Source organism: Eubalaena glacialis, chromosome 8, assembly GCF_028564815.1.
Source record: "Eubalaena glacialis isolate mEubGla1 chromosome 8, mEubGla1.1.hap2.+ XY, whole genome shotgun sequence".
NCBI classification, from domain to species: domain Eukaryota; kingdom Metazoa; phylum Chordata; class Mammalia; order Artiodactyla; family Balaenidae; genus Eubalaena; species Eubalaena glacialis.
This window is the reverse complement of record NC_083723.1, coordinates 48,316,838-48,344,699: the sequence shown is the minus strand read 5'-3', so window position 1 is coordinate 48,344,699 and position 27,862 is coordinate 48,316,838. Positions and strand designations below refer to the sequence as shown.

General features: G+C 35.5%; 1 protein-coding gene across 1 annotated transcript in view; it reads left to right on the top strand.

The window, feature by feature from the left end:
• The first annotated feature begins 4,209 nt into the window (after positions 1–4,209).
• The window catches only part of SEMA3A (semaphorin 3A), a 226,535-nt gene continuing 202,882 nt past the window's right edge, over positions 4,210–27,862 (top strand). The window contains exon 1 of the mRNA XM_061197662.1: positions 4,210–4,492. Coding sequence (XP_061053645.1) covers positions 4,381–4,492 — 112 coding nt within the window. The 5' untranslated portion in view covers positions 4,210–4,380. The remainder of the gene's footprint in view (positions 4,493–27,862) is intronic.

The window sequence follows — 27,862 nt, the reverse complement described above, 5'->3', positions numbered from 1 at the left end:
AACTCCTTTTGAAATTCTTTACTCCATAATTTCTCTTAAAGAGGTCATCTACTTCTGTGGCTGGCACACACTTTGGGGGTGTTTATCTAACCACAATGAAACGGGGGTGGAGTGGGATTGCAGGGAGAGGCAGGTATGTTTAATGAAGCGCACCATAACATCAAGTACACTTAATCCACTCAATCTCTTAAATATATCTAAACTGTGTTTCTCCTTATATTCTTTTATGCACAAATATAGCAAGTGTTTTTACCTACCACTCACAGAAAGTTTCAGGCTGTCTCTAACCTGGGGAAGCACTTGGAATACCATCTCACAAATGAGAACAATTTCTGCTATTAAACTGCAATGTTTATTGCCATCCCAGTTTGTTTCATTAATAAATAACAAATTATAGAAAGTGGACATTTAAAAAATGTACACATTGGTTTTAGCTAACATATGAAAAGATCAAAAATACATTTCCAATGGAGAATTGCTTTAACACGTATCTTCTTTGACTGTACCAGTCTTTACTGAAAAACAAGAGTTAACCAAAGTGTTGTGAAGTTGGAAGAGCTGTTTCTCTAGAAAATCAAGCACGCCACCCAGAAAACTGCCTGTCAAGAGTTTTATACTTGGAAGTCTCTGTAATCCATCTCAATATGGAGTGGGGTGAGATTAAAAACTACTGATTTATTTGACAGAAATATATACAACAGCATGCTCATCATATTAAACACCTGCTTAAATTTGACTCTGTAGCAGGACTTAATCACCTCTGAAAACTTGAAATTTAAGAAGATATTATAAACTCAGTTGCAAGTAAATTATAGCATATGATGTAGATTGTGGGTTAGAAGATAATTGAAAATAGAGATACTGCTTTAAGAGAAACAAAATAAGATTTTTCACTTGTACCTTAAAAAAACTCAACGTTAAAAGGTCAATATACTATGTATGACTTTTAAAAACGTAAATGATGCAGCAAAATCAATGGTTAATGTGGCAAATACAGCAGGCTTGACCGTGTCAGGGCTGAGGTCACAGATTCTCAGAGTAGGGAGCGCTGTTTCTTGGGAGGTGAATCAAAATTCACATTTCACAGATGCACATTTTGATAGATTCTGATGACATCCACCCAGGTCCACCTCAACTTTGCATCTACCTCAATTCCGAAATAGGTTTAACCTTGGTTATCCCTCACATGTTTGGATGTATAAGAAAAACATTGAAAATAACTTTATTTAACCCTGACCAAAGTCAATTGAGAAAGCAGTAGAAATATAATATTACAAATACTTTGGTAAGTATTTTTCAGGAAGTAGTTCCTTCCTTCCTTCCCCCTTCCTTCCTTCCTCTCTTCCCCCCTCCCTCCCTCCCTCCCTCTCTCCCTCTCCCTCTCCCTCTCTCTCTCTCTCTCTCTCTCTCTCTCTTTCTCTTTCTTTCCTTCCACAATTAAAAAAATTCTATCTGTGGGCACACTTTTCTACAATTTTATAATTTAATCAGTCTAGAACGGTTATGCTTACATAAAGAATTTCCTATTCTCACATTTTTTTAATTAAAAAAATCTACAGATAAGTAAATATAAATGTGAATTCACTAAACTTTCAATTGTTTGAAAAGACCCAACGATCATAAAAATTTTAGAGGGTAAGAAAAATGTCAAATGTAAATAAGTATATTAAAGTTTTAAAAAAATTTGTGTGTATATAAACATGGGGTGTCAGTGCTACCAAATTCCAGGCTTCAACATTGTTATTTATTTTACAAAATAAAGTAATTCTGTCATGATTTTGTGGTTCAAACTCCAGATTGAATGTCTTTCTTCTCCATGGAGTCAATTCTGACCCTCTTTTATCTGAATTTTGCCTACAACCTTTTATTTTTCCTGGACAACATCAAAATGTTTCAGGATTAGACATTACGCAAGTGAAATGGATACATTTCTAAATTTGCTTATCCTGTTTAGTTTTGACAAATATAAACTTGCTCTCCTAGTCTACGTAACAAGAGCTGGAGAAAAAGAAATATTTACAATATGTATTAATGAAAATGGTACAAGTATTTAATCATATGTGGTATTTCAATAGGATAATTCATTAGTACAATCTTCTAAATAATCCCAAAGTGACATGAATTCCTCTGCAGAATGAATGTCTATAGAGAGTAATCCATGGAAGACAGACAAGCCTCTTGTCATTTGCAGCCTTAATCCATTGCCTAGAGCGTGAAAAGTGCTCAGGATAACAAGTGTGGGAATCAGTAAAATCAACATTATTTTTGGATTTTATTTTCTTAACAATACTGACTGATCAATAGGCTGGCGGAAACTGACAAATACAATAGGGTCTGTTTGATGAATCAATCTAGTGAAGTAGAAAGAGAATTCCTCCTCCCCTCCCCCATTCTCCCCCCTTTAAACCCTCTTCATTCTCTTCCTTCTCGTCCACCTACACTCACGCAAACACACACACACACACACACACACACACACAGAGAGAGGGAGGGAGAGAGGGAGAGAGGGAGTTGCTCTTTCTCTATTGGTCTATAGACATTAAGTAATGAAAGCTGTAGTGACAATGCTTAGGTCATTTTTTATACGAATACTAAACCACTTCCAATAAGTGTTTATGTTTTTAATTGTAAGACTCACCCTCTCCTTTCAGCCAAGAAATTTCCGTATGACTGAAATAGAGCTCTCTCCTCCATATTTCTAACGTGTTTTGTATGTGGGGTGGAGGGAGGGTGCAGAGTAGAGAGGGTTGGGGAATAAAGAAGGGAAAGTTCTGTCCTGTTGATCTTCATACGCCCTTCCTCAAAAAAAAAAAAAAAAAAAGCCATAAGGGTATCAGCTTTGAGAAAAATTGAAAGAAAATACGAAAGGAAATTTAAACACCTCAGACAACATGCCTGTTTAGAAAAGAATTAATGGTGTTTGTATGACTGCCTGAATACATGCATATATGTCCACAGAAAATTTAGTAACTCTTCACCAGCTCATGAAGACACAGAGATATTCTCTTTATGTTGGTCCTTGACACCCAGCAGGGACTTTTGTGAACTTTGTCATCTTCCTCTGCCCTTTAAACCAAAACTAGGGAAGTGGCTTTAATTAATGAGATGTGATGCATTAAAAATGTTAGCCAGAGCATTCCAGGAGCTGGAAAACCATACATGTTTTTAAATTCTGAGTATCCTTTTGAGAATCCCCTGTTGTAATTTATAATTCTCAGTGGACCTATATTTGTCTTGAGCTGATTGTTGAAATGGGCTTTACTAGGAATTTCTTCCCTGAAATTGCAGTGGGGCGGGGGAACCGGGTGGTTGATCCAAGGGGGTTTGTTGGGAGGAGGGAATGATTGCTAACAAGGCTTTAAAACCTCCAGTGGTTAAAGTTATATTGATGAAAAGGACAGACATATATATGCATATCCATATACGTATATAGGCATAAACATACGTATAACATACAATGCACAAGTTCAAGCAGAAATATATAATGAGCATGAGTTGTAAATTATGTAGGTAGCAGAATTCAGATTTTTTTCATCAAAATTGCACCTAAAAATGGCTATAAAACAACGCTTGCCTTGGGAAGTAAATTTATAGCTACATGCCTTTCACAGGCACGCTGGAGTGTTCTGCTCCCTGCTCTAATCTCTACGAGATGTTTTTTGCATGTGTTGTGTGACAGGAGGGAAGGGGAGTGGGTTGAGCTCGCCTGTTCTCCCATTGTCAGCCAGTCTAGTGAGTGTTGGGAAAACCTGTCTGTGGGATCTTGTGTCATCTCTCCCTACATGTGTACAGGAAAAGTCCGCGCTGCTCACGGTTCCTCTCTCTCTCTCTCTCTCTCTCTCTCTCTCTCTCTCTCTCTCTCTCTCTCTCTCTCGCTCGCTCTCTCTCTCTCTCTCTCTCTCTCTCTCTCTCTCTCTCTCTCTCTCTCTCGCTCTCGCTCTCTCTCTCTCTCTCTCTCTCTCTCTCTGTTCCCCTTTCATTCTGCTTCCCCGGAGCCGAATGAAGCAGGGAGCAGGATTAGAGTCCGCCAGCTATCAGAAGAGTCTAGATAAAAGGAACTGCTTCTTAAGCACCACTGCTGCAGCCCTTGTTGATTTTTTTTTTTCTTTCCACACAACAGTTGTGCCTCATTATCCGGTGCCTGGCTCGATTTTTTTTTTTTTTTTTTTTTTTTTTTGGAGGGTTTGAAGTTTCTGGGCTTCAGTGACTGTTACAGAAGAAGAGGTGTTAGTATTGCCTGGAGGTCTTGATTGTCTGCATTTATGAATGAAACTGACCTAAATCACCTGTTACCTCCAGTTTCCAGATTGTTTGAACTTCTGTGGCCGCACAATACAGGACCCGAGACTGAAGCAGCATAGGACCCACAGCGTCTGCAGCATGGGCTGGTTCGCTAGGATTGTCTGTCTTTTCTGGGGAGTATTACTTACAGCAAGAGCGAACTATCAAAATGGGAAGAACAATGTGCCAAGGCTGAAATTATCCTACAAAGGTAAGTTTTTCTTTTCCTTTTATTTGGCTAGCTTTCTAATGCCCCCCTGTCCCCTGCATTTTCATTCCTTGAACTCCCTCCCAACCTAAACCGTAAAACCTTTAGTTTAACCTGGGAAACCTTTGTGATCGTGTGTGTCTCTTGGAGATGATTGAAACACTTTTTTATAAAAGCATGGCTTCTGTTGGATATATGACAATTTAAATGCAAACAAAGAACATTTAATCACATTTGCAGAGAAAAGCTGAATGCCTGGTAAATGCTGATCTATATATGTGATCATATAGCCTGATAATTTTTCTAACTCTACTCCTATTAAAATATTTTTTAAAACCACTATTGCAACAATGGTCTCTTTGTAGATATGAGTGCCTCACCTATAATAATTATTATGATAAATTGTATTTTCTTAGTTTTAGACAGTAAATGGTTAATTGTCATCATGAATATTCAGTTTGTTCAAATCTGACAATCAGATGCTTAACATAAGCAGTAGATCATGGTTTGCCAAGAGAATATAAACTGGAGCGAACAGACCAGTTTTTCCACAGTGTGTTATGATTGTACAAAAGACTGTGTATTTGGCTAATTGGTGCAAAGCTAAAGCCTTTGAAATGTAATGTTATTTGACTCTATATGTACTTCAGTGAGAACTGAAGAGATACTACTTTCTAGTTGTAAAGCTAGCTGTGTGAACTTCTTTTCAAAAAAAGTATAAATTTAAGAAGAAAAAAAAAAGCCTTATCACATGATCGGTCTGGTTACATCTTAGTGTGTATGCTTGTTTTTTAATGAGGATTTTAAAGAAAATATTTGTTCTATATTTGTTTAGATAGATTTTATAGATAGATGTATAATATCATGCTAATATGGATTCCAACATGATAGATATATAACTTTTAATGGAAGAGAATATTTATATAACTGAGGTATTATTAAAATGGAGCTGAAGATTAAACTGTTTTAACTCAAGTAGTTTTACTCCCTAGGGTGTTGCTTTCTTATGATTCTCAAATTTCTACAGTTGGGGGTGGGGCAATAAGAAGCTTCAATTATATTTCGTTTTTAGCCTATGATGTGAAAGAAAATTATTGCATCTGTCTGTAGAGATGTCTGTCTACTATACATTGCTCTTATGCCCGAAAAGATATTCTTTAATTTTCACATGATGGGGAGCATCTCTTTCTGAGTACTCTAGTGTGAATGAGGACCACAAAATAGGAAAGACAGATGTAATTTTTCACACTTTAGATTAGAAAATTAAACACCTACTAAATGTGTTTGTTTGTATTTAATACTTAGATAAAATACATTGAATTGGAAAATATATTTATTTTTGGTATAATTTTTTGGTTATTAAAATGCGAATGAATTTTAAACATTAGCAAGCAGAATTGCAACTGTACTCATTATATAAGGTTTTTAAAAATAATCATATGGCATCCATTAAATATTTAATTAAATCCCAGTTATGTCTTTATATAGTAACTGTCTTTAAATTATTTTCCTAGTATATGATATTATGGTATCTGTGTTTTCATCAGTTTTTGTTTTCTATTTTTACTCTTTGAGAGTATTTCATCCAATGATTCTTAGGTTAATCGTCCACTTTCTTCAAGTTTATATTCCTCATGAGTAAGTTTTACATACGAGTTTACTTCCTGAAGATGTGAATAGCTATATGCTACAGTTTTGGAGTAAGTTTGAAACATGACATGCATTTTAAAAATCTACTATATTTGGAGATACTTGGCTAAGTGCTAAATAAATTGCAAAATCAATAGGAATTGAGAATTATACTTATTTATTTTGCAAGAATTTTATTTCCATGGTAATGGATTACTCTCCATTAATAGAAGAGGCACCAGTTCTTTCTGCATATTAAAAGATAGCATTTAATTAAAATAGCCCTTTGTTATATACAAATGCTTTAAACTTGTCTAATGAAGTGAGTTGTATATATTGACAAGATGTATATATTTGAAACTGTCTTTATGAGCTCTTTTTAGCAATGGTATCCATTAGAATTATTCTGCTTTCCTTTAAACCAAAAACTGCCCTACAGCTACATAACAATTCTATTGATATACCTAGAGCTTGGCAATTTGGTAAAACAAACTGTGAAATGAACAACAGCAAAAAGAATAATAGGGATGGCCCAAGCAATTTTTCTTCTGTCATTTTATTGGTCTGTCATTACCCTTTTGTCTCTACATGTACACTTGTTTTGCCAAAGCAACTGCCTGGTAGCCAATTGTCAGTACTTTGTTTCTAAGCTGTGATAGAGATTTTTTTTTTTTAGCTACTTCTTTTTCCTCCTTAATTAGATGTCAAACACAGTTAAAACATCCACTGCTTTGCCCTTAAAAATATTCCAGCATGATTCATGAAGAGTTAAATCCCTGCCAACCCTAATTTCCCATGGTCACTTGTTTTCAAAGATCCACCATTAACCCTCTCATTGCTCAGGGTGCCAAGACGAAGTTTCAGGCAATCACTGTGCTTACTTTCTACTTGTCATTTTGCCTGGTAGGAGATAAAAGAGATTTGATATGTTAAATGAGAAAGAAAAAGAAGTAAGAACAAGAAGGCAGCCTTTGTAGTGGATATACATACATATCTAATACGGTACCTCTTTACTTTCTAGGAACAGGAGTTGAATAGATGTTTTCAGGACCATCTGGAGAAGTGATAATATTAGAAAAATGGGGTAGGCTGGCTTTTCCTCTGAACCAATCTGATTTAGAATCCTTGCGGGGGAAGCAAATGTGAGAACTCTGTAAATCTCAGCAGTCACATACAAATTATCCTCAAGAAACATTCACTCAGAGATACTTTTCCCTTCCTTAAATTCATGTAATATAGCTAAATGTTATAATGCTTCTTTTTAAAATTGATGCATAACTGTTTATTTGCCCTACAAAACTAGTCAAATTTCACTTTTCTCATGAAATACCAGATTATCATAAAATCTTCCTTTTGGAATGTGTGGTAAAATGAAGACTTCAGAAAAACCTATGGAAATCACAAGGAAATAAATTAGGTCTGGGGTTTTAAACAAATGACAAACGTTCCATCACTCAATGTAATGAGCTTTTCCAGGACATTGTGTGCTTCAGTTTTAGTAGAAATCAAAGACACATGCAAGTCTGAATGTGACGGTGATCATGTGAATCCAAAGATTAAATCAGTGCCTTTAACTTTACCTTCATAGGGAGGACTTAGTAAATAGCCGTTAAATAAATGGTAGACATTTCAGAGGCTTTCTTTTCATACTTTGTAAAGGTTTTTTTGTTTTTTTTTTTTCCAGAGTCAAATTGTTTAATTATTGTAAGAATGAGATTATTAGTTAAATCAAAATTCTCAGGCATATCTTTCTGATAGATGATAATGTTTAATTAAAAATTATGAATTAAAATTTGCAAAACCTTTTATATTTGCCATTATTCAACATATTATGACCACTTCAAAATTTAATTTGTATGAATAATGACTTACTAATTAAACTTGTTGACTTTTCTGGGATTTTCATTAGTCTGCCAAAAGCACAAACTTATATTTACATATTCATACATATATGTGTACACATATATGAATACGTGAATATACATGAAGGACAAAATTTATGTTAATACTTTAGAGTTAATAAAAGCAATCTTGGCAATCTACAGGTGGTAAATTATAATAAAATACTTTACAAATAAAATTGTTATTGGTTTTAAAGATAGTCATATGTTAAATTACATATGTATATTATAGCAGACATGATCTTTTTTTTTAATATTTATTTTTTTATCTTCGGCTGCATTGGGTCTTCACTGCTGCACATGGGCTTTCTCTAGTTGCAGCGAGCGGGGACTACTCTTTGTTGTGGTGCGCGGGCTTCTCATCACGGTGGCTTCTCTTGTTGCAGAGCACGGGCTCTAGGCGTGCGGGCTTCAGTAGTTGTGGCATGCAGGCTCAGTAGTTGTGGCTTGCGGGCTCTAGAGAGCAGTCTCAGTAGTTGTGGCGCACGGGCTTAGTGCTCCGCGGCATGTGGGATTTTCCCGGACCAGGGCTCGAACCCGTGTTCCCTGCATTGGCAGGCAGATTCTTAACCACTGCGCCACCAGGGAAGCCCCAGGCATGATCTTTTGAGTCTCATGAAAAGTCTTCATGAATATCTCAAGTATTCAAATAATAATATAAAATGGAATTTGTCTTATACTGGAAATCTCCTCATAGCTAAAATGGAATGTGTCTTTGAAAAGTAGGGTAATAACATATATATTTTCACAGAGCAAAGACATTATAAATTCTTTGCAATACCTTTTCTCCAATAGTCACTGCATATATGGCATATATGCATATATCAGATCTCTTATTTGCTGATTCTTATTTAGCATGGCCTTTTCTTCCCCAATTCTATTAACTTTAAAAATCATATTTTGATTCTGAAGTCTTCGATTTGAGCATGCTGAAAACTAGAACTCTTTATTTATCTACTCGACAAGTATATCCAGGCAAAATAATAAAAAACAAAATACAACGAAATGCACAGTATCACATCTTGCGATCCAGTGCTGGTCAGATCAAATGAGAGCTAGTGAAAGTCTCCAGTTTGAGGCTTCTCTGTTTGCAGCTGCCAACCAGATTGGCCTTTGAAATAATAACTTATCAGTGCAGACTTTGGCAAGTAAGAAAATGACTGAGACCACAAAACCACCCCATGTAAGATAACCCACCAACTTTTGATAATGATGTACAGTCTTTAATAGCTTAAGGAAACCTGAATACTGAAGAGATGAATTTTCCAATTGTAACTTTTTTAGGTTGTTATTTCTCTTCATATAAATTATTTCCTAGACTCCACTATTGTCAGTGAAATGAAATGCCTAAATATTTAGGCAACTAAATAGAGGTATAAATCTGTGATAACTAATTTTTCTTTGTTTTCTTTTTTTCATTGTTATACATCAATCAAACATGATCTTAAAATATGTTGTGATTTTCAGTCTATTATATTTAAATTCTATATTGAAGAATTAATGCTACTAAAGGATTTTTCAGGAATAAATTTAATTGGAATCCATCAGTATGATTGCATATGTTCCTAGTAACAAAATAAAAGTTAAAGTGTTGGTTGCAGAGCATAATCTATTTCTGTTTAGTGTGAATATATAATTGTATTTGAGATGTGAGCTTTAAGTAACTTATAAAGTTATCAAGAACTTAAAGTCAGCTGTAAGGAAGTGTGTGGTTTAACTTCTTAGCCCAGTTTCTCTCATTTAAACTTCAGTGATACACCTACGTATCACAGTTCCCAAGATCAAAATATCACACACACCTTTACATCATTTTGGAGAACTGTAAAATCTAAAGTCAGGACTATTTTAAATAGAATTTATACTTGAGTTTTTAAAAATCTTCCAGTACTGAAATAAATTTTTAATTGATCATTATCTATAACATTCATTTACAAAGTCATGATATTATAACATAGAGAGTTACATATTAATTGATGAAGACATTGCACTTATCAAACCTTCATGAAAATAAAAACCTATGATAAAATGATCCATTAATGCAAAGCTGTAAGTAAAATCTCCAAAACTCATGACAGTATCTAAGTTTAGTTCATGCAGTGAAAGCTGATTTTAAAAAGACCAGCAGTTGTAAACATAAGTTAGAACCAGTGTGAATCTTGGGATGGATTTTACCCTTCTTGACTTCTAAGGTGCTGTTTAAAGGAACTACCATGATTTGCAGTTCTATTCTTCCGCTAATAGGTGGCACTAGCAATTTGAGACAGTTCTTTCATTAGTTTGGAAATGGGAAGGCTGCTAGGATAAATACACACAGAGTAGTGTGTGGAGGCCAAGCTTGGAAAAACTGGCATGAGAGTCAGGATACATTAACAAGCACAAAACAGAAGCATTAGTTAAAATGGAATTTGCTACAGAACTTGATGTGCTCTTTGCATTTACTGGTATGTTCTGACCCTCAAAAAGTAGATTGTTGTAACTAAAATTAAATAAATAAATAATTAATTTAACTTAAATGAGAATTTACATGTGAAACTGGTCTGTAAAATGTAAACAAAATAATGAGTGAAGTAGTAGTACCAAACAATCAGAGTGATGGAAGGACAGTGTCCTGTGGATATGTATAAATAATACATATATAATTATTTTAAGCCTGAATCATAAAGTGCACTTAACAGGAGCGAGGCAGCCTGCCTGTGGCACATTATCACCATCATTTATAATTGGAGAGTGGCTAGTTGAGAAGGTAAAATAATGTTTAGAAAATTACATTTGGTATATTTTTAAAAGAATGACTCCTTTAGATTTGTAGGTTGTTTTAAATTATTATCATAATTAAACATACCAAAGAACCAATAAATTCTATCTGACACAAATAAGTCTAAATGTCTTCAGTTACTATCTCCTACTATTGCCAAAACATAAACATCAGTATAAATAGAGAATTTGCACACTATTTACAGACAGTAACAAAGCTGGACTCTGTCAAACCCAGGATAAGAGAATATACAATTTATACTTGAATTAGGGGATAAAGATAAGTAAAAATAAAATTCTGTTGAATAAATATGAAGAATGAATTGGTCTTAGTATTTTCTACAAGCTTAGAGTAAAACTGAAAGGGACCACAAATTCAGGGAGTCTTGTCATCTCTTGAATGAGTCATTAAAACTACATTTCCAGGTTTCCTTTGCTTGAAGAGATGTGCCGTGGGAAACAATGTTGACCAAAACTTTACAGTAACTTAATTTGTTGCTGCAATCATGAACATGTCTTTGGATAAAATATAACATCACCCACTTGAGTCTTCATCAGCAAACTAAATGAAGCTTAGTTCTATTGAAATGTCCAATGAGTTCTTTAGTTCGGAAAACTACTTATGTGGATCATCTTTGTTGTGTCAGATTGTGAGGTTCTCAAGGCCAGATTTGTATGGTTTTTCATTGGTATAATCTCAAAGGCTAGCACAGTCACTCACTGAGTGAACTTGTGCTTCATTGGATACACCTTGTTTTTAAACGCAAAGTATACCTGTTTATAAGTGAGTACAAAATTAATGCAAATCTGTAATAAATCAATTCATTATAAGTGAATAGTACATTATAATGTGGTAGAGAAAGTAAAGTCAGTTCTAAATGCTAAGGTAGGAGGATATCAATGGAGGCATTTAGATGCATGCAAAAGGCAGTGGTATCTCCACAAATAGAGTCTCCTCTGAGCCAAGCCTATTCCAGCACTGAATCAGAAAGTGTCTGGGTCACCTTTGTTTGCCTGCAAGTAGGAGATGGAGAATATATAACAATAAATGCATCTTAGAAGACTCTAGGAGAGAAATTATTTCATTCCTTTCAGCAAATACCCTGAGTTTCCTTATTATTTTATCTCAGTACACACAACGAGAAAAGAAAGTGAGTGAGACGATTCTAAAATCAAATAGTGGCTAAAGACATACTGTCTCCTCATCACTCTTACCGTATCTGGATTTTTGTGTGGAACAAACCAGTCCTACCAAACAAAGTTGAAAATGCAATCGTTTAAAAGTTTAAATTGACTAGATTTCATTGTCCACACTTTTGGGAGAATCCTGGCTTTGCTCTCTGACAACTTGCTAAGATTAGTGTTGCAGAGCCTTCCTTGCTTCTTCTTACCCTTGATTCCACTTATCAAGAGCAGCCGTTACTCATTGCCCCTTGCTTTTCATCTCCAAGTAAGCCTCTGTCTTACTTTGGCTCTGTGTTCTATGGCCTGGGACCACCACCTACTTCCATCCTCAGCCCTTGCTCCCAAACCCCACCTGCCCAGGAGAGTAGATGTGATAAGAAAGAGCCACAGGAATCTTTGCTGAAGTGTGATGTGCAAAATATATGTTGAGTTTGTTGTTTAAGATCCCAATCTTATATAATCGAGAGGGTGAGAGAGAACAGTAAGCTACTTTCCTTAGTCCACTTATAGGTCTATAATTGATATCTAGAATATAAATTAATGTACAATGCTTGACTTTACAGTCTTATAAAATATATGTTAGTCTTGTGACAAGGTAGAAGTATCAGTAGGAAAGGAAATAATACAACTACCCAGAGTGCTATGACATACAAATCATAGTTATTCATGGTGTTTAAAAATGATTAAGTCCTAGTCCAAACCCTTCCAGAATATATCTGGGGAAAGCCAAAACAAAGTTCTTTATGCCTGAGGTCAAATCAAAACTATACAAGCACTTGTGAGTCTTTATAATATGTGCAGAAATTTTAATTTTTACCTTCAAATTTGAAATTTCAAGAGAATAGACTCTGCTCTGTTGTAATCATCCTTTAAGAATTAGTTTAAATGAACCTAGGTTTTCATTAGCTATGCAAACTTCAATTATTTACAAAAATAAGTTATGATAAATAATAAGCATTTCTTACTTGTATTTTATATGTAAGACAAACACATAAAACCATGTAAGGCAAGTGGCAGATTTCTTCATAAATAAGTAGATTCTTGGATAAATAAAGTGAATATATAATGGGACTTCTGAGGAAGGTGGTATCACATCTACCTAAAGACTTCAGGGAATTTTGTAAAATAAGGCATAAGGAAGGTGGGCCTTGAAAGACAAGAAGTATGTGAGAAGGCAGAAATAGAAAAAAGTGACAATTACCACTATCAAAAAATATTGGGGGGATATTTTTTTACAAAAACAATATATTTTATAAAGCATGTAATAATACAGTTATATATATATTTTTTATGCATTCAAATGTGATATGGAAACAAGTGTGTCCTTTAACAAGGGGAACTTAAAGTTGCAGTATGTCAGGCTAGGAATGTCATGTAGTTAACAGGTGTTTGTCTATGTTTGACTGAAAATGAGAGCAAGACAGACAAGTGGCACATCCTTGAAAGACTTTTCCACAGTGGCTACAGTGGTCATTTGGGCTTATTCCATCTCTCCTTTGAGATTTATCTATAAAGTATATGAGAAAAGCTTCTTTCTAACCAATGGAGAAAAGAGGAAAGTTGAGTTTTGTTATCCAGTATAGAAAACACTGTGACTATTGTTCCTTGAAATTATAAAATACACTGGTTTAGAATGCAGCTTTCTTCTTGTTCTCCTAGTTAGTTCCTATTTTTTTTCTGCTTTACTCTATTATTTCTGTAACCAATCCACCAACAAGTTTTGAAAAGAGCAACTGCTATTTTATAAATCATATTTGTGTTTAATATGAAGACACCCATATCATCTATATGATGATCATCAAGTATTAAAGTTTCACTTTAACTGTGTATTCCTGTTATGTGCCACGTCTTTAAATGCAAAGTCATATATTACATATATTTTAATTTGCTTAGCACTTTGTTATCATTCAGGATGTTCCTCTGGCTCACTTAAGATGGAAACTTAGTTTCAGAACAAACAGGCTAGTAAAATCTTGGAACATTTCGTAACATATTTGACAAAGTTGTAGGTTCGTGGTATTTTGCAACACAAACTGCAAAAAGTTACTTCTGGAATTTTGGTCATAACAGAATAATCCCTTGTACTTGCAGAATTATATGTAGATGAAGAGCTACACAAATCAGTGTGTTTATACGTAGTTCATATGTGTGTGTATCCATAACAAATACAAGAAAAGTTACATTCAAATCATTATTTTTCTAAATCACATCATGTTTGAGAATTATGGAAAATGGAATGCCAATCACTAGAACACAGACTGAGGCAAAAGGTCATGGGAGACTGTCTCTCCCTTTGCTCGATGGCAGGTCTTGAGTGGTTCAGGACTGGCCATGATTTTCTGTCCTTTAGTGGTTGACCTTACCAGAGCATCTTCTACTGTGCAGTGCTGCTGCCTAGCCAAGTTCTCTGCTCTCTCTTAGGCACTAGCGCTCTGGGAAGTTACCAAATTGCCTCTTTCAGTTTCCCTTCCATTAAGACTTCACAGCATCTTGGCTCCAGGTCATGTAGTGTCTTTCCTCTAAAAGCACGCAGGTCCTCTCAGGTCCTTCCACCTCCAGAATGCAGTGTGTGAGCAGGTCCCGCTAGTACAATAGCCTTTCATCTTTCCAGACTTGAAATAAATGATCTTTTTAACTGATCCTGGCCACCCTCCTCTACCCCTTTTCTCTGGAAGTACAAAGTCTTCAACCCATATCTTCTTATCCTATCCAAAGAGATCTCCTCTAAGTCTATCATTTGGAAAACAAAATCTGTTAATTTTCCCCTGGGGGTATAGAAAAAGTTTCTAGGCCTCAAAAATTAAAAGCCTTTCTGTCTCTCTTGGGAAGAGGCTAGGAAGCTTTCATTTTTAGCAGATTAATCTACAGAAATTAAATGGCAATTTCTTAATTAGGTAACTTTGCCACTTTAAATTTTCTCTAAGGGCTCTCTTCTACACACATACACCTAAAGCTAGACGTCGTGCCTAGAACAGAGAGTGTGGTGATCATATATTTTAGTCTAAATGTCTCAACTTTACATCTATAAAATATGCTGATTAAAGGACAAACAGATTAGTCTTCTTGACCCTTGAGATGTAGAAGTGTCCCACAACTGATGACTGGGAAGGGAAGCACAGCAGAAAGCTGACAACTGGAGAGCATGAGCCAGGGTTACCCAGGGCGCTCTTCCCAGTCTGCCCATGCCCCTGCTTGGGAAAATTACTTCCCCAGATGCTACAAGTTCTGGGAACCAGTTGCTGAGTAAGCTGGGGGCTTTTGCATGTACCCCTTCCACACAGCAAAGGCCACAGAAAATCTACACTTGGATCTGTCACAGGGAACCCCAACTCAACTTGTTTGTTCAAAACTATACTCACAGTCCTCTCTACAAACTTGTTTATCCTCTTTGTTCCCAGTTTCAGGGATTGCTGTCATTTTGTCCTAGTTGTTCAGACCACTAGCATCTTTGCCTTCCCCTTGCTGACTCTCCCCATATCTAACCAGCCTCAATGTTCTATGGATTCTCCCTCTTGAGTTCATCCCTCAAATCTTTCCTCTTGTCTCCTCCAGGTTAAGTCAGGCTCTTATCATTACTTGCCCTGTTATGACAGCAGCCACCTATAATTATCTCTTCTTTCTGTCATTACTGCCTACAACTCTTTCTGAAATTCAAATCTAATTATACCTTTCCTTTTTAAAAAGTTCCTACTGATTAAAGCCCAAACTCCTTAGTTTTACCTAGAAGGATGATTAACCTAAAGTAGTCTAGGGCACAGAGGAGCTATTTGGAGGGCCTGCCATGGTTCAGCTGTGAGGAAGTTAATGCCGGAATAAGGACCATGATAATTGAAATGAGAAAGAAAGGCTGGAGATGAGACACATTGAACGTATAGAAAAATTGGGTTTGGTGAATGATTGTGTGTAGGGGAGGATCTGGAGAATTCGAGAACAATAAGTTTTAAATTTTCTGCAACTGGGAGTATTATACAACAATTGATAGTATCTGGAAGGTGAAACTCTCTTCACCTTACAGCCCAACCATGCCCCAATATAGTACTCCCTTCCCATCACACCTGGGACCTTGCTGCTGCATGCTCTCCCACCCTCTCAACTGTGTACTGACACTGTCCTCTCAAACAGACATCGACTTGAGTATCACCTTTCACAAGGCTTTTGAAGAGGCAGAGAAACATAGGTAGGAAACATAATATGGCACCTGTCCTGAAGAAACTTAGCATTCGGAAGGGGAGAAAACACAGACTGTCAACTTTGTAAGATCACACCTGCTCTTTATCTATCTTATATTCTCAGTCAAGTACAGAGTCTTGTGCATGACAGAGCCTTACTAAATACTCCTTGAATGAAGTGATTGAAGGAATAAGTGAGGAGGTGGCTGGTAATCATTCCAGGTGAGAGGGCTAAGGAGCAGAGGTGAGACCATACAAACAGTGGATTTGAGAACAAAACATAGCCCAGTTTAAAGGTTTGTAAAATCAAGTAGTGAAATATTTGATTGGAAGCAGTTCAAATACTGATAAATGGTAGGGAACTTTGAAACAGAGTTTATGGGATTTAAACTTTAGATTAGAGTAATAGATGATGAAATTTTTTTAAGTTTATAAGTGAGTGGCATTTGCGAAGCAACGCTTTAGGCATCCTGAATCCTGGCAGTAGGGCTTCGGTTCTGAATTACTGAGTCATCATCTGAGATGCAGAAGCAAGATTCTGTAACAAGACTTATAGCTCAGGTTAGGCTTCACGTAATGACCTTGTTTTCCTGGGGTACAGAGACTTCATATATGGGCATGTAGCTCACCTTATCTACATAGAGCATATATTTTCACATGTCCAGAAAAATGCAAGTTATACTTAAGAAAAACTGCAGATATTTATGATTTCATGTAAAATTGTAAATTCCAACAATTGAGTGTCATTTAGGATATAGCTCTACCTAAAAATATTCTACATTATGTACTAAGTCCTTCAAATATTCTTAAGCTTATGGCAGACTATACATGTAAAACTTCTGATGAGGAATGATACATGCATTTTACTCTGTCACAGTCACTATTTAGGCAAAGCAAGATATCAAAGGTGACATTTTTTTTTCCCCGATCACCATATTATATGAGTTCATCATTCTTTTGATGAATTTTTTTCTTTTCTCCTGGGCTGGAAAGCAGAGATTCATGCCTTTGCATTTGATTCTAGCTAGATAAAATTAGAAGCTGTACTCAGAGCAGCTACTCCTAAGCCTCAGATTCCCTGTTGGGCTCTCACATGCTGACCTGGAGCCATGGAGTTTTCTTACTTTCACTGCATGTTCTTCATGTTCAATAGGGTCTCAGCCTTCTTTTGCTTCCCAAGGTGCTTATTCAGAGCAGAATTAAGGTTCCCTCTGCTGACTCTAACAGAGCAGACGTCCTTTCTCTATCATTCAACCCCCTAATCCAGACAGATTCTTGAGAAAGATTTCTAGCATAACAACAAAATGAGACCCAGTGACTCAAACAAATAGTTTCTTTCTGGCACGCATGAAATCACTTAGCAAGGCACAGTGTCCGTTGTGCCTACTGTTTCATCAGAAACGAGATTACTACTTATCTGATTGGCTTTGCTCTTTAGCTGTCAAATTGGAAAAAAACTGTCTACTCTATGACAGTACTTCTGTTCCCATCTATATAAACATCTGCACATGAATTCTGAAAGAATCTGTTTAGTCTATTCTAAGCAGATGCCATATAAGGGAGTGAAATGAGCAATGTTATAGCGATTGGTTTCTTTAGTACAGATCTCAGTCCAGAATATCGAACTGTACCACAAGCAACATACACTAAGGGTCATAGTCTCCCGAACAGATTCTCCATTGTACATATTACACCATCTTTTTCATACAAATTAGTTTTCTTTATAGAGCTAATAGCAGATTTACTGCCTTTTCACATTTACTAAAGAATAAAAGTTCACATTCTTGGAGCATACAAAATGATAGCACATATTCAATTAAAATTATATATATTTGATCATATGTGTTATCATTATTTAGTATTACTGAATAGTAAGTCATGCTGTGTTTACAGAGTTCAAGCACCTATTTGCTGGCCTTTTGAAAATTAGTGGCCTTTTTGAATTTAGCCGCTGGAACAAAAATTTCACCAATACAAGAGGAATGTAAGCATAGCAAAGAAAGCAGTGAATTGACTCTGGCATTTTCTAGGTGTTAGGACTCTGGCATGTATTTTAGCCTCAGGTTACCCTTCTCTAACATGGGGAGAATAGCTACTTTACAGTAGCTGTTATTGGGATATTGACAATACATGTGTAAGGTGTTCAGTCAGTGCTTGGTACATGGAAGAGATTCATTAACTATTAATTCCTTGTGGCAGATTAATAATTGCATAGGTTCTAGGTTACAGTGTTTTGCTCATTCAGAGTGGGTATGCATGCATGCATTCTCTAGCTATTAGACTTATTTTGTGAACCAAATTAATAAATGCTAATAATACAAAGAAAATCACAGTTATTATATTTGTAATGTGCTTCTTTCAGAGACACGTAGCATAATAGTGCGAATCTTTGAAAACATGAAGTTTGTCAATGTTGGCTGGTCAGTGACTACAGGAGAACCCTTTGTGAAAAGCTAGTGTTGCAAGTAAACAGTTGTAAAAAAATTTAAAAAGTTGAGTCTAACATTCAGCCTTTCAGTCCTACATAAGTGCCCTTAAATGTCTTGGTGTTGACTTGTTGCTTGTCACAGTTTTAAGTGTGGACTATGGATGAGGGTATACATGACACTGATCATGGGGGCATTTCCCTGGTGGTGCAGTGGTTAAGAATCCACCTGCCAATGCAGGGGACACCGGTTGGATCCCTGGTCTGGGAAGATCCCACATGCCATGGAGCAACTAAACCCGTGCACCACAACTACTGAGCCTGTGCTCTAGAGCCCACGTGCCACAACTACTGAGCCCACGTGCCACAACTACTGAGCCTACGTGCCACAACTACTGAGCCTGTGCTCTAGAGCCCACAAGCCACAACTACTGAGCCCACGTGACACAACTACTGAAGCCCGTGTGCTCTAGGGCCCATGCTGCGCAACAAGGGAAGCCACCGCAATGAGAAGCCCGCACACCTCGAAGAAGAATAGCCCCCGCTCGCCGCAACTGGAGAAAGCCCATGTGCAGCAACGAAGACCCAACACAGCCAATAAATTAATAAATAAATAAATTAATTAATTAATTAAAAAAACACTAATTATGGGGATGAAAGCAGACATGATTTTTAGGTCTTCTGGCTCTCAATACTTAGTGAGCCAGGCTGAGCAAGGGAGCACCTGTTTCTTAAGAAAAGTGTTGCCTGCATCTCGCAGATTATAAGTTCCAGTTTGTGTTTTCAACATGAACCAATGTCAGCCATTTAATATTCAGTAAAAATAACCAGGAAATGACTAGTTTTATTAGCTCCTGTACTTATAGCATATCCTGTCAAATGGTGTAATGGTTGCCTTGAATATTATTTTGTTATGACTTGGTCCATGAAGACACAACATCCTTCATGACAACTTAAAACGTATTGAATCCACAGAGGAATTAACACAATATTCCCATTTAATATGTCCCTGAGTCTGAATGAAACATTGTAGATATGAAGTCTGGGTCTTTCAGACCAATTCTATGAACCTCCTGTGATGGCGAATAACCCACTTGCAGGAAAAATGATATGCAGTCATTCGAGAAAATAAACTTGCAGTCTGAAGCTAGTAAATAGAATGAAGAACATGTTGGGAGCCACTTAAAGGGGCTTTTGTCTAACAGAAGACACTGGGAAGCCAGACTGGGAAATCTAGACGTTGTCAGAAGGGGAGGTGACACTAACCACAGTTGGCGTTTAAAGGACTTTCCTGGAAGGCAGAATTCCTTTGGAAAACACTTTATGCACCAGCATGAATAAGTTTCTGAGGTACTCTAGACAAAGATGAATTTTATTTCTTTGTGGCTTTAGCAATATTACAATGCTCATAAACTCTTTTACCTTATGCCAGACATGTGGAAGCAATCAGTATATGTAAATGATATGTGAAGGTGAGGCATAGTTTTAGCTTAAAAACTTAGACTGTCTGTGGTTATAAATTATAACCACATCACAAAGAGCTACTCACCTTTTAATAGTAACTTAAATGTAAAAATAATCAGCGATGAATTCTTAAAACTGCTAGTGTTTTCTTAGTAAAGTACAATAAATGTAAAATATAGTGCTACTTTGTGCTATTACATTATTTTTAGGACACAACATTTAAAGGCAAATATTTTTTACCTTAAGTAATTATTAAAATGTAAGTAGCAGTAGTTAGACATAATTACATCAGTCTATCTCTGAAAAACTACTTTTTTGCCAAGGGTTGCATTTTAGATTAACTCCAGTTACCCTGTATTAATATTAATGCCCCCCTTTTTCTGTTAACATGATATCAATTTGGTTTTTGCCTATAATATACTTTTTATATTTATATATATGTGTGTATATATGTATTCCTATGCTTCATAACATTTCGTAAATTTTGAACATATAAACCTGAATCAAATCTCCCGGCAAAGGAAACAGATATAATAAAAATAAATGTTTCCCTTTCTTTAAATTCAAAACAATGAAACTCTTAGTCTCAGTATGATGGTGCTGTGCCTCTTTTAAAATATTTTTACCATCTGCTCTATGTAAAGCTGGATATTAAAATAACAGGAATTCAAAGTAGTGTTACCAGACACACACACACAACTAGTAGAGGGAAAGAAAGTAAAATAAAATAAATCAAAGATGAATATTTAAACATTAATTTATCATCTTTTCAATGAAAAAAAAAGATCATATTTTGTTAGACTGAAATCAGGTCTGTTATAGCCCCAATTTACTCATAGTAAAACAAACAAAACTCATTCTAACACATGTACTCGAGAGAACCAAGAAACAATCATTATGCTAGATATTTAAATAAAATTCACCAATATAGAATGGCTCTACATGCCATCCTTCATTCAGCAAGCATGTTGTGGTGCAGGGTCTCTGACAAATGGGACAGAGATAAAAGACACAGTCCCCATGCGGAAGAATCCTACCCTCCTATATCCACCCAGATTAATTAGGGTTTAGTATATCATTGGGCTAATTTTTTAAAATATGGAAGTTTTACAAAATAGAATTAATTCCTCAGTCTACTAGACAAATGCCAGTTGCCATTTGGAGTTTATTTCCTAGAGCAATAGTAGAGGAATGTGAGGAGAGGGAGAATGACCAGGAATGGAGAAGCATTGACTCAGCTGCTGGATGTGAACAGTCCTAAAAGAAAGACAAATTCTTCAACTCAGATGCATGTGCCCGTGTGGTGTTGTTGTTGTTGCAGTTTGGTCTAGGGTTTTAATGTAACTCTGATTACTCAGTACATATTTCCATGCTATTATGCTCTTGCTTCTTTAAATAGTATTCTCTTTCTCATCCAGAAAATGTTCTTTTAAAACAAACTCATTTCAAATGGACAAAAATTTACTAAGAATAACTGTGCACCAATCACTATAATGATTACTATGACAAGAAAATCATATAGGGTTAATCCCTTTTCTCAAGAACATCACAACACAGTGCTCGAGAAAGTATACCACCCAACAATAAGGCAAATTGGTCCATCAGTTAGATATGAAACAAATGCTATGAGATTTAGAGGTGACAGTGGCTTGTTAATTATGCTGCAGTATGCTATTGCGCATAGAGAAAATATGTTTTACAGGGAGTGAAAATTAAGCTAGACATATAAGGATGAAGAAAATTTTCCAAGGAAGAATGGGGAAGGCCTTTCTGGTAGACGCACAATCTGGAGACATGAGGCATTAATGTGTATAGCTTATCTAAGGAGCCACAAAATTAATTGAATATGAATTTAATCTTTATGGAAAGGGGTAGCAGATAGTGAGGCAATGGGAGCCAGTTCTGAAAATCTGAGTATGTCAGTGATCACTGATTCTTTATCATCTTTGATCGTCCCTCATACTAATATGGTATGCAATGAAGTACACTATACATTGTGGAATATGTACAAAGATAACGTGAATTCTGCCCCAAGGGGAAGAGTTTGTTAAAACACCCATTGTGACACAAATGTGCAAAGAGTAATGTATCCTAACAAAGGACTGTGAGAATTCGGAAAATTAAGATATCACAGAGGCCATGGATCAGGAAAGTCCTCTTGTGAGAAGAAGAATTTGAGGTGGGACTCAAAGAGCCTTTTGGCAGGTGTGGAGGAGAGAGGAAGAATAGAAAACATTCTAGGCGATGGAAGTAAATAAACAAACAGAAGAGAAAGTGTTAAGGGTAGTTCATGAAGTGTTTAGTATATTAGTTTGCTTAAGCATATTTTTAAAAATCATATGAGGTACGTTCAGGTACTAATTGAATAATCATGGGCAGTTAACTTGATTTCTCTGAGCACACGATGCATGACACAAAAGAGGTATTCAGTACCTATTCAGTCTTTTATCCTTCAGTTTCCAATGGAAATGTTTAAATATCCCATAAAAATTGTCATCATCATTATTTTTAATTCACATGTTTAAGTACATTTTAGGTGCACGGTACCAAGCCCAGAACAATAATCTACTTAGAATCGGTAGAACATAGTAGTTAAGAACATGGTGTTAGTAATCAGGAAGTTGGGGCTCAAATCTGACACTTGACTATGTGACCTTGGACAATATGCCCCACTAAAACTCAGTGTTTGTTTAAAAGGTGGGGATAATAAAAGATCTACCCTTTTGGATGCTTCTGTAGATTACATGAGGTTTAGCTGGTACCCTTTTAAAATGTATCATGGATGATACACATGGAGTACTAGCAAAGCAGTTGGCATGGTGAGTGCCCAGTAATATTGCATTTTGATAGAAAATATAGGAATGACTCACAAAATAAGGTATCAGGTCAAGTGATAAAAGTGTAGAAAAGATAATAAGTGTAATGGAGAAGCAGAGGAGGCATACTTTACAAAGGATTGAGATGAGAGCTGAGAAGTCAAAGATGGGTACAAGTAAGATAAGTCGAGAGTTAAGATAGTGCTGTGAGCAATTAGGTAAAAACGTAAGCTGTATTTGGAGGGGAAAGACAATTTGTTTGACTGCCTTTTCCCTCTATTGTATTAAACATTGGTTTAAATAAATCATTTCAGTCAATATGGCTACCCTTGGTGATGTAGGTGCTAATTATTGTGACTGATTTTCTATTTTCTCTCTGTCTTCTGAAAAGATTGATAAGCAATGACTACATCAAGATGTATAAAATAGAAGAGAATTGAAAGAGCAAGATGACTAGATATCTCAGCAGTTATAGCTAACAATAGAGTTGTTTGATGTAGTGATATATCCAGAAGTTTATCAAGACAGTTAAAAGGCTACAAATAAATAAAATCAGACAAGTGGAATCAGGGGGAGGAAATAGATGCTGTGAGGTGAGATTGGGGAAGAGGAAACTACTTAAAATTATATTGGTTAATGCTTTATTTTTTCTTACATCTCTCATTCATTTGAGACAGGAAACAACTCTAACTTTCAAAATTATTTAAAGTTTTGTAAAGAATATTGAATTGTCTAACCATGATCACTAAATGGAGTCTTTTCTAAGTGATTTATAAAAAATGAACATAATATATATCATATATAGAACAAAACTTATAAAAATTGTTGTTACTAAACAGTAGCTTGTTTCCATAATCTCATTATATTTCCCTTGTTATTGAACTTGTGCCTAACAATCTGTGATTCCTTTTAGTTCAGGAAAAGAACAGAGAGTTTTACTTATGTGACAATAATGGGCAGGTGCTATAGCTAAATAACTGGGGTGATATTATGTCATAATCATTTAAAAGAATAAAATGCATGACCTAACAAAGGGAACTAAAGACAGGTAACCTACGAGTAGATTATTTTTTATAATGTGCCTTCTGATAGGTTATGGATCAAAATATCCTTTATGAAGCATAACAACTACACACAGTAAAGGCTGTGTGTTGTATGCCCTTTAGTTCTGATACCACAATTCTAAAGCCATGCCATTGGATTATAGCTCTATTAACTATTTTCTCTTACTCATACAGAAGAATGAGCTTTATTTGAATGCACATTTTTCATCATTTTCTTTTAACTTTTTGAAGTAGCATTTTCTTAACTTTTTCCCTGTGTATTCCTAATAATAGAGGACAATTCCAAAAATATTTTCAAAACTCGATAGCACTACTGAAGTTGTCCAATATTATGGCCCAAGGCTAGACATTACTATGCAACAATGAATAAGGCTTAGATGGCGCTGTTGTTTCCAATTTCCAGAGTCAGTTATCTTCACTACTGGAATTGAATGTTGCACACTCTAAACTTAATGCATGTTACTGGGAAAGATGACTCCAGACTAAATTATTTGAATTATTTGCTAAAGTAAATCAAAGTCGTTGCTTTCGTTTCACAAACATTGTCAGAGAGGCTAGGAAATGCGAGTGAATAGGAAATACTAGTATTGTTCTCTGTCAGGTTGGAAACTTCTTTTAAATGCTTAAAGAAATAAGCATTCTTAAACACTATTTTTCAGTCTTAGATTAAGCATAGGAAGACCAGCTGTTTGCTTGGTCTACAAATATTGATTTTTCTACTGTTATCTTTGGAGAAAAAGAGTTCATCTTAAGCCACTGTTCCAAACTCTTATGGGTAGTAATCTGGCACCTTAGTGGTTTGCCATGCCATCTTTCATAAATAAATAAGCTCATACATCTTAGAAGATAATAGATGATTTATTTTTCTTTTTGTTAGGTATACATCAAACTCATGGTATGTTTTCCATTAAACACAGGAAGAGAGAACCATTTGTGGTAGAAATTCCAATAGAAAACATATTTACACCCCTCTGATCTTTATTCCAGTCTGGATAATAGTTTTTTGATTTGTCTGCTCCTTTTTTCAAAGTTCTTAGTATTCATACTAATTGGGGCCTTTATTTAAATTGCTTTCAGCAATTTGCAGCACACCGCACAATAACCTCTTAATGTGCATTTAGTACCAAGATTTGTATCTACTGAAATATAAGAACTGCATCCTAAATAATTTATAAATTCAATGAAATAAGATATTGCATGTATTAAAAAGGGAGCAACTAAATATAAAGAATCGTTCTTAGAAAAAAATATTGAGTTTTAATTCATAATTGCATATTTAGGCTGTCACAGATTTACCATTTCCATGCCAAATAAAGTGATAAGAGTGCTGTGAAAATTTAATGCTTGTTAGTGTTGGAGAATCACTGTGACCGTAAATAAAAACTGCTATAAAACTTCAGAGCATTCTTTTGTGGGGCAGGCAAGGTTCACGTAGAGTCTGCTCCTATGCCTATTTCCAGACATTTAGGATTCACATATCCAGCTTTTAATAGTATGTACATCTACTTGATGGAATGTTTGTCAGACTGTTTTATTCAAAACGATGGATATAATAATATATAGAAAAAGTAAAAAGACTGATGTAAGTTTCTAATCAAAACATTTGTTAGCTATCATTTAGATAACCAAAACCATTTATCTGTTTGTTTCATGCTCTGCCCTTAAGTCATCCAGATGACTCTGAAAGAAAGGACTGGAATTTGCTCTCGAGAAAATTCTAACTTTCAACCCTAGCAGCAGGGTCCCAACTAACACAGAATGCTGATTACTAAACTTGCCCATGTACCTCCAAGCGGTGAACCCTCATGCTTCTAAAGCAAAGGGGAGCTGATACACGGGGTATTCAACAGGCATAAGTAATACAGTGAGGTGCTGGTTTGAGATCAACCTTCCTATTCCTTTTAACTGAGGGTGATTGGCATTCCCCAACACTGATGTATCCTGATGTTTGAAATAAGGTTAGCTCTAAAGCAATTGTTTTTAAAGTTACTTAAAATAAATAACTCTTTCTGTTAGAAGTAAATAATGGTGATGATAAAATTAATATCAACAATCACTACTTAATGAATATTTATTATTGGCTAGAAATGGTACTAAGATTTTTGGGTAAACCATGCCATGTAATCATTACAGCCATTCTAGTCAGTGGACATTTTCCATCCTTTTATGGATGAGGAAACCAAGGCCCAAAGTACAGCAAATAGTAGGGAAAACAAAATTTTCATGTCTGCCTGATACCAAAGCCTTTACATTTTTTTTTATTTTGGTAAGGACACCTAACATGAAATTTACCCTCTTAATAAGTTTTAAGCGTGCAATACATTATTGTTGATTACAGGTGTAATGTTGTATAGCAGCTCTCTAGAGCTTATTTATTTTGCTTAACTGAAACTTTATGCCAGTTGATTTGTAACCTCCCATTTCCCCCTCCCCTAACCTCTGGTAACCACCCATTCCACTCTTTGATTCTATGACTTCGACTATTTTAGATACCTCATATAAATGGAATGATTATTTTTAATCATTGGCTCTCCATTGAAGAAGATCTGATTCCAGGTGATTGAAAAAAAGAACACTACTCAAAGGCTACAACTGTGCAATTTTACATGATCGTTATGATCCAAAAAGTGACTTAAAAATAACAATTTCAAAATCACAGAGTCCTAAAATTCTTTTTTTTTTTTTTACAATTTTATGCGTTTTGACAAATGCACATATCCATCATTATAGTATTGTACAGAATGGTTTCGTTGTCCTAAATTCTCTGCTCTGCCTATTCATCTTTCCCTCCTCCCTAATGCCTGGCAATCACTGATCTTTTTACTGTCTCCATAATTTTGCTTTTCTGGAATATCATAGAGTTGGAATCATACAGTTTGCAGCCTTTTCATATTGGCTTCTTTCACTTAGTAATATGTATTTAAGGTCTTTTCATGGCTTGATAATTCATTCATTTATTTATTTATGTTCAACATCTTTATTGGAGTACAACTGCTCTACAATGGTGCGTTAGCTTCTGCTGTATAACAAAGTGAATTGAATACTATGGATGTACCACAGTTTATTTATTTATCCATTCACCCACTGAAGGACATCTTGGTTGCTTCCAAGTTTCATCAATTGTGAATAAAGCAACTATAACCATCTGAGTGCAGGTCTTTGTGTGGACTTACATTTTTGAAGTCTTTTGGGTAAATACCAAGTAGTGAAATTGCTGGATCATATTAAAATTCTTGATATAAATTATTGCTACTGGGCTTGAGGGGCGAAACATTTCAGAGACTACTACATTTCCAAGAAGTTAACCAGAGATTGTTCATCTTTTTCTAACTTAAAACACACCCTAATACCTAAAATCTTTGGAAAAAAATGAAATCTTTTTTTCTAAGCATATGGGCTACTTATAAAAATGAACACTTAGTCCCATAAGACTTACTCCCATCATAGATATTCATTCATTCTGTATCTTTATTTAGAAAATGATGTAGATTTCCATAAAAATCTTTCACTTTTTAGAAGTGAATCATAATGCATAGTTTTCCCTTAATTCGTAGCTAATCATGTACCATTATGTAATTAAGTTTACTGAAATAAAAAAGATAATATATAAAAAGTAATTTTTGCAATAGCAAACAGTTCTAGCCTCTTTTTTTTTGATGTTCAAGGTGTTTCAGCATACAAACCATTATTTCAGATTTCAAGAAAATTTTAAGCAAACTCAAGTGAAACTTCTATAATATGCCTGGTTGAAGCTGAAATAATGCAAAACCTCTGCATTCCCCAGGATTTACTCTCTAAAACATAAATCCTTTCCTAACATCCAAATATTACCCCAGCATTGCTGGCATGTTGAACCTGGTTCATATAAAGGTTCCTAAGTTTTGGCAAACTTTTTGACGAATGAATGAAATCAGAGACTGGAGTCAATTGTCACATGCTATTGCGGCTACTTTATTGGAGGCATTA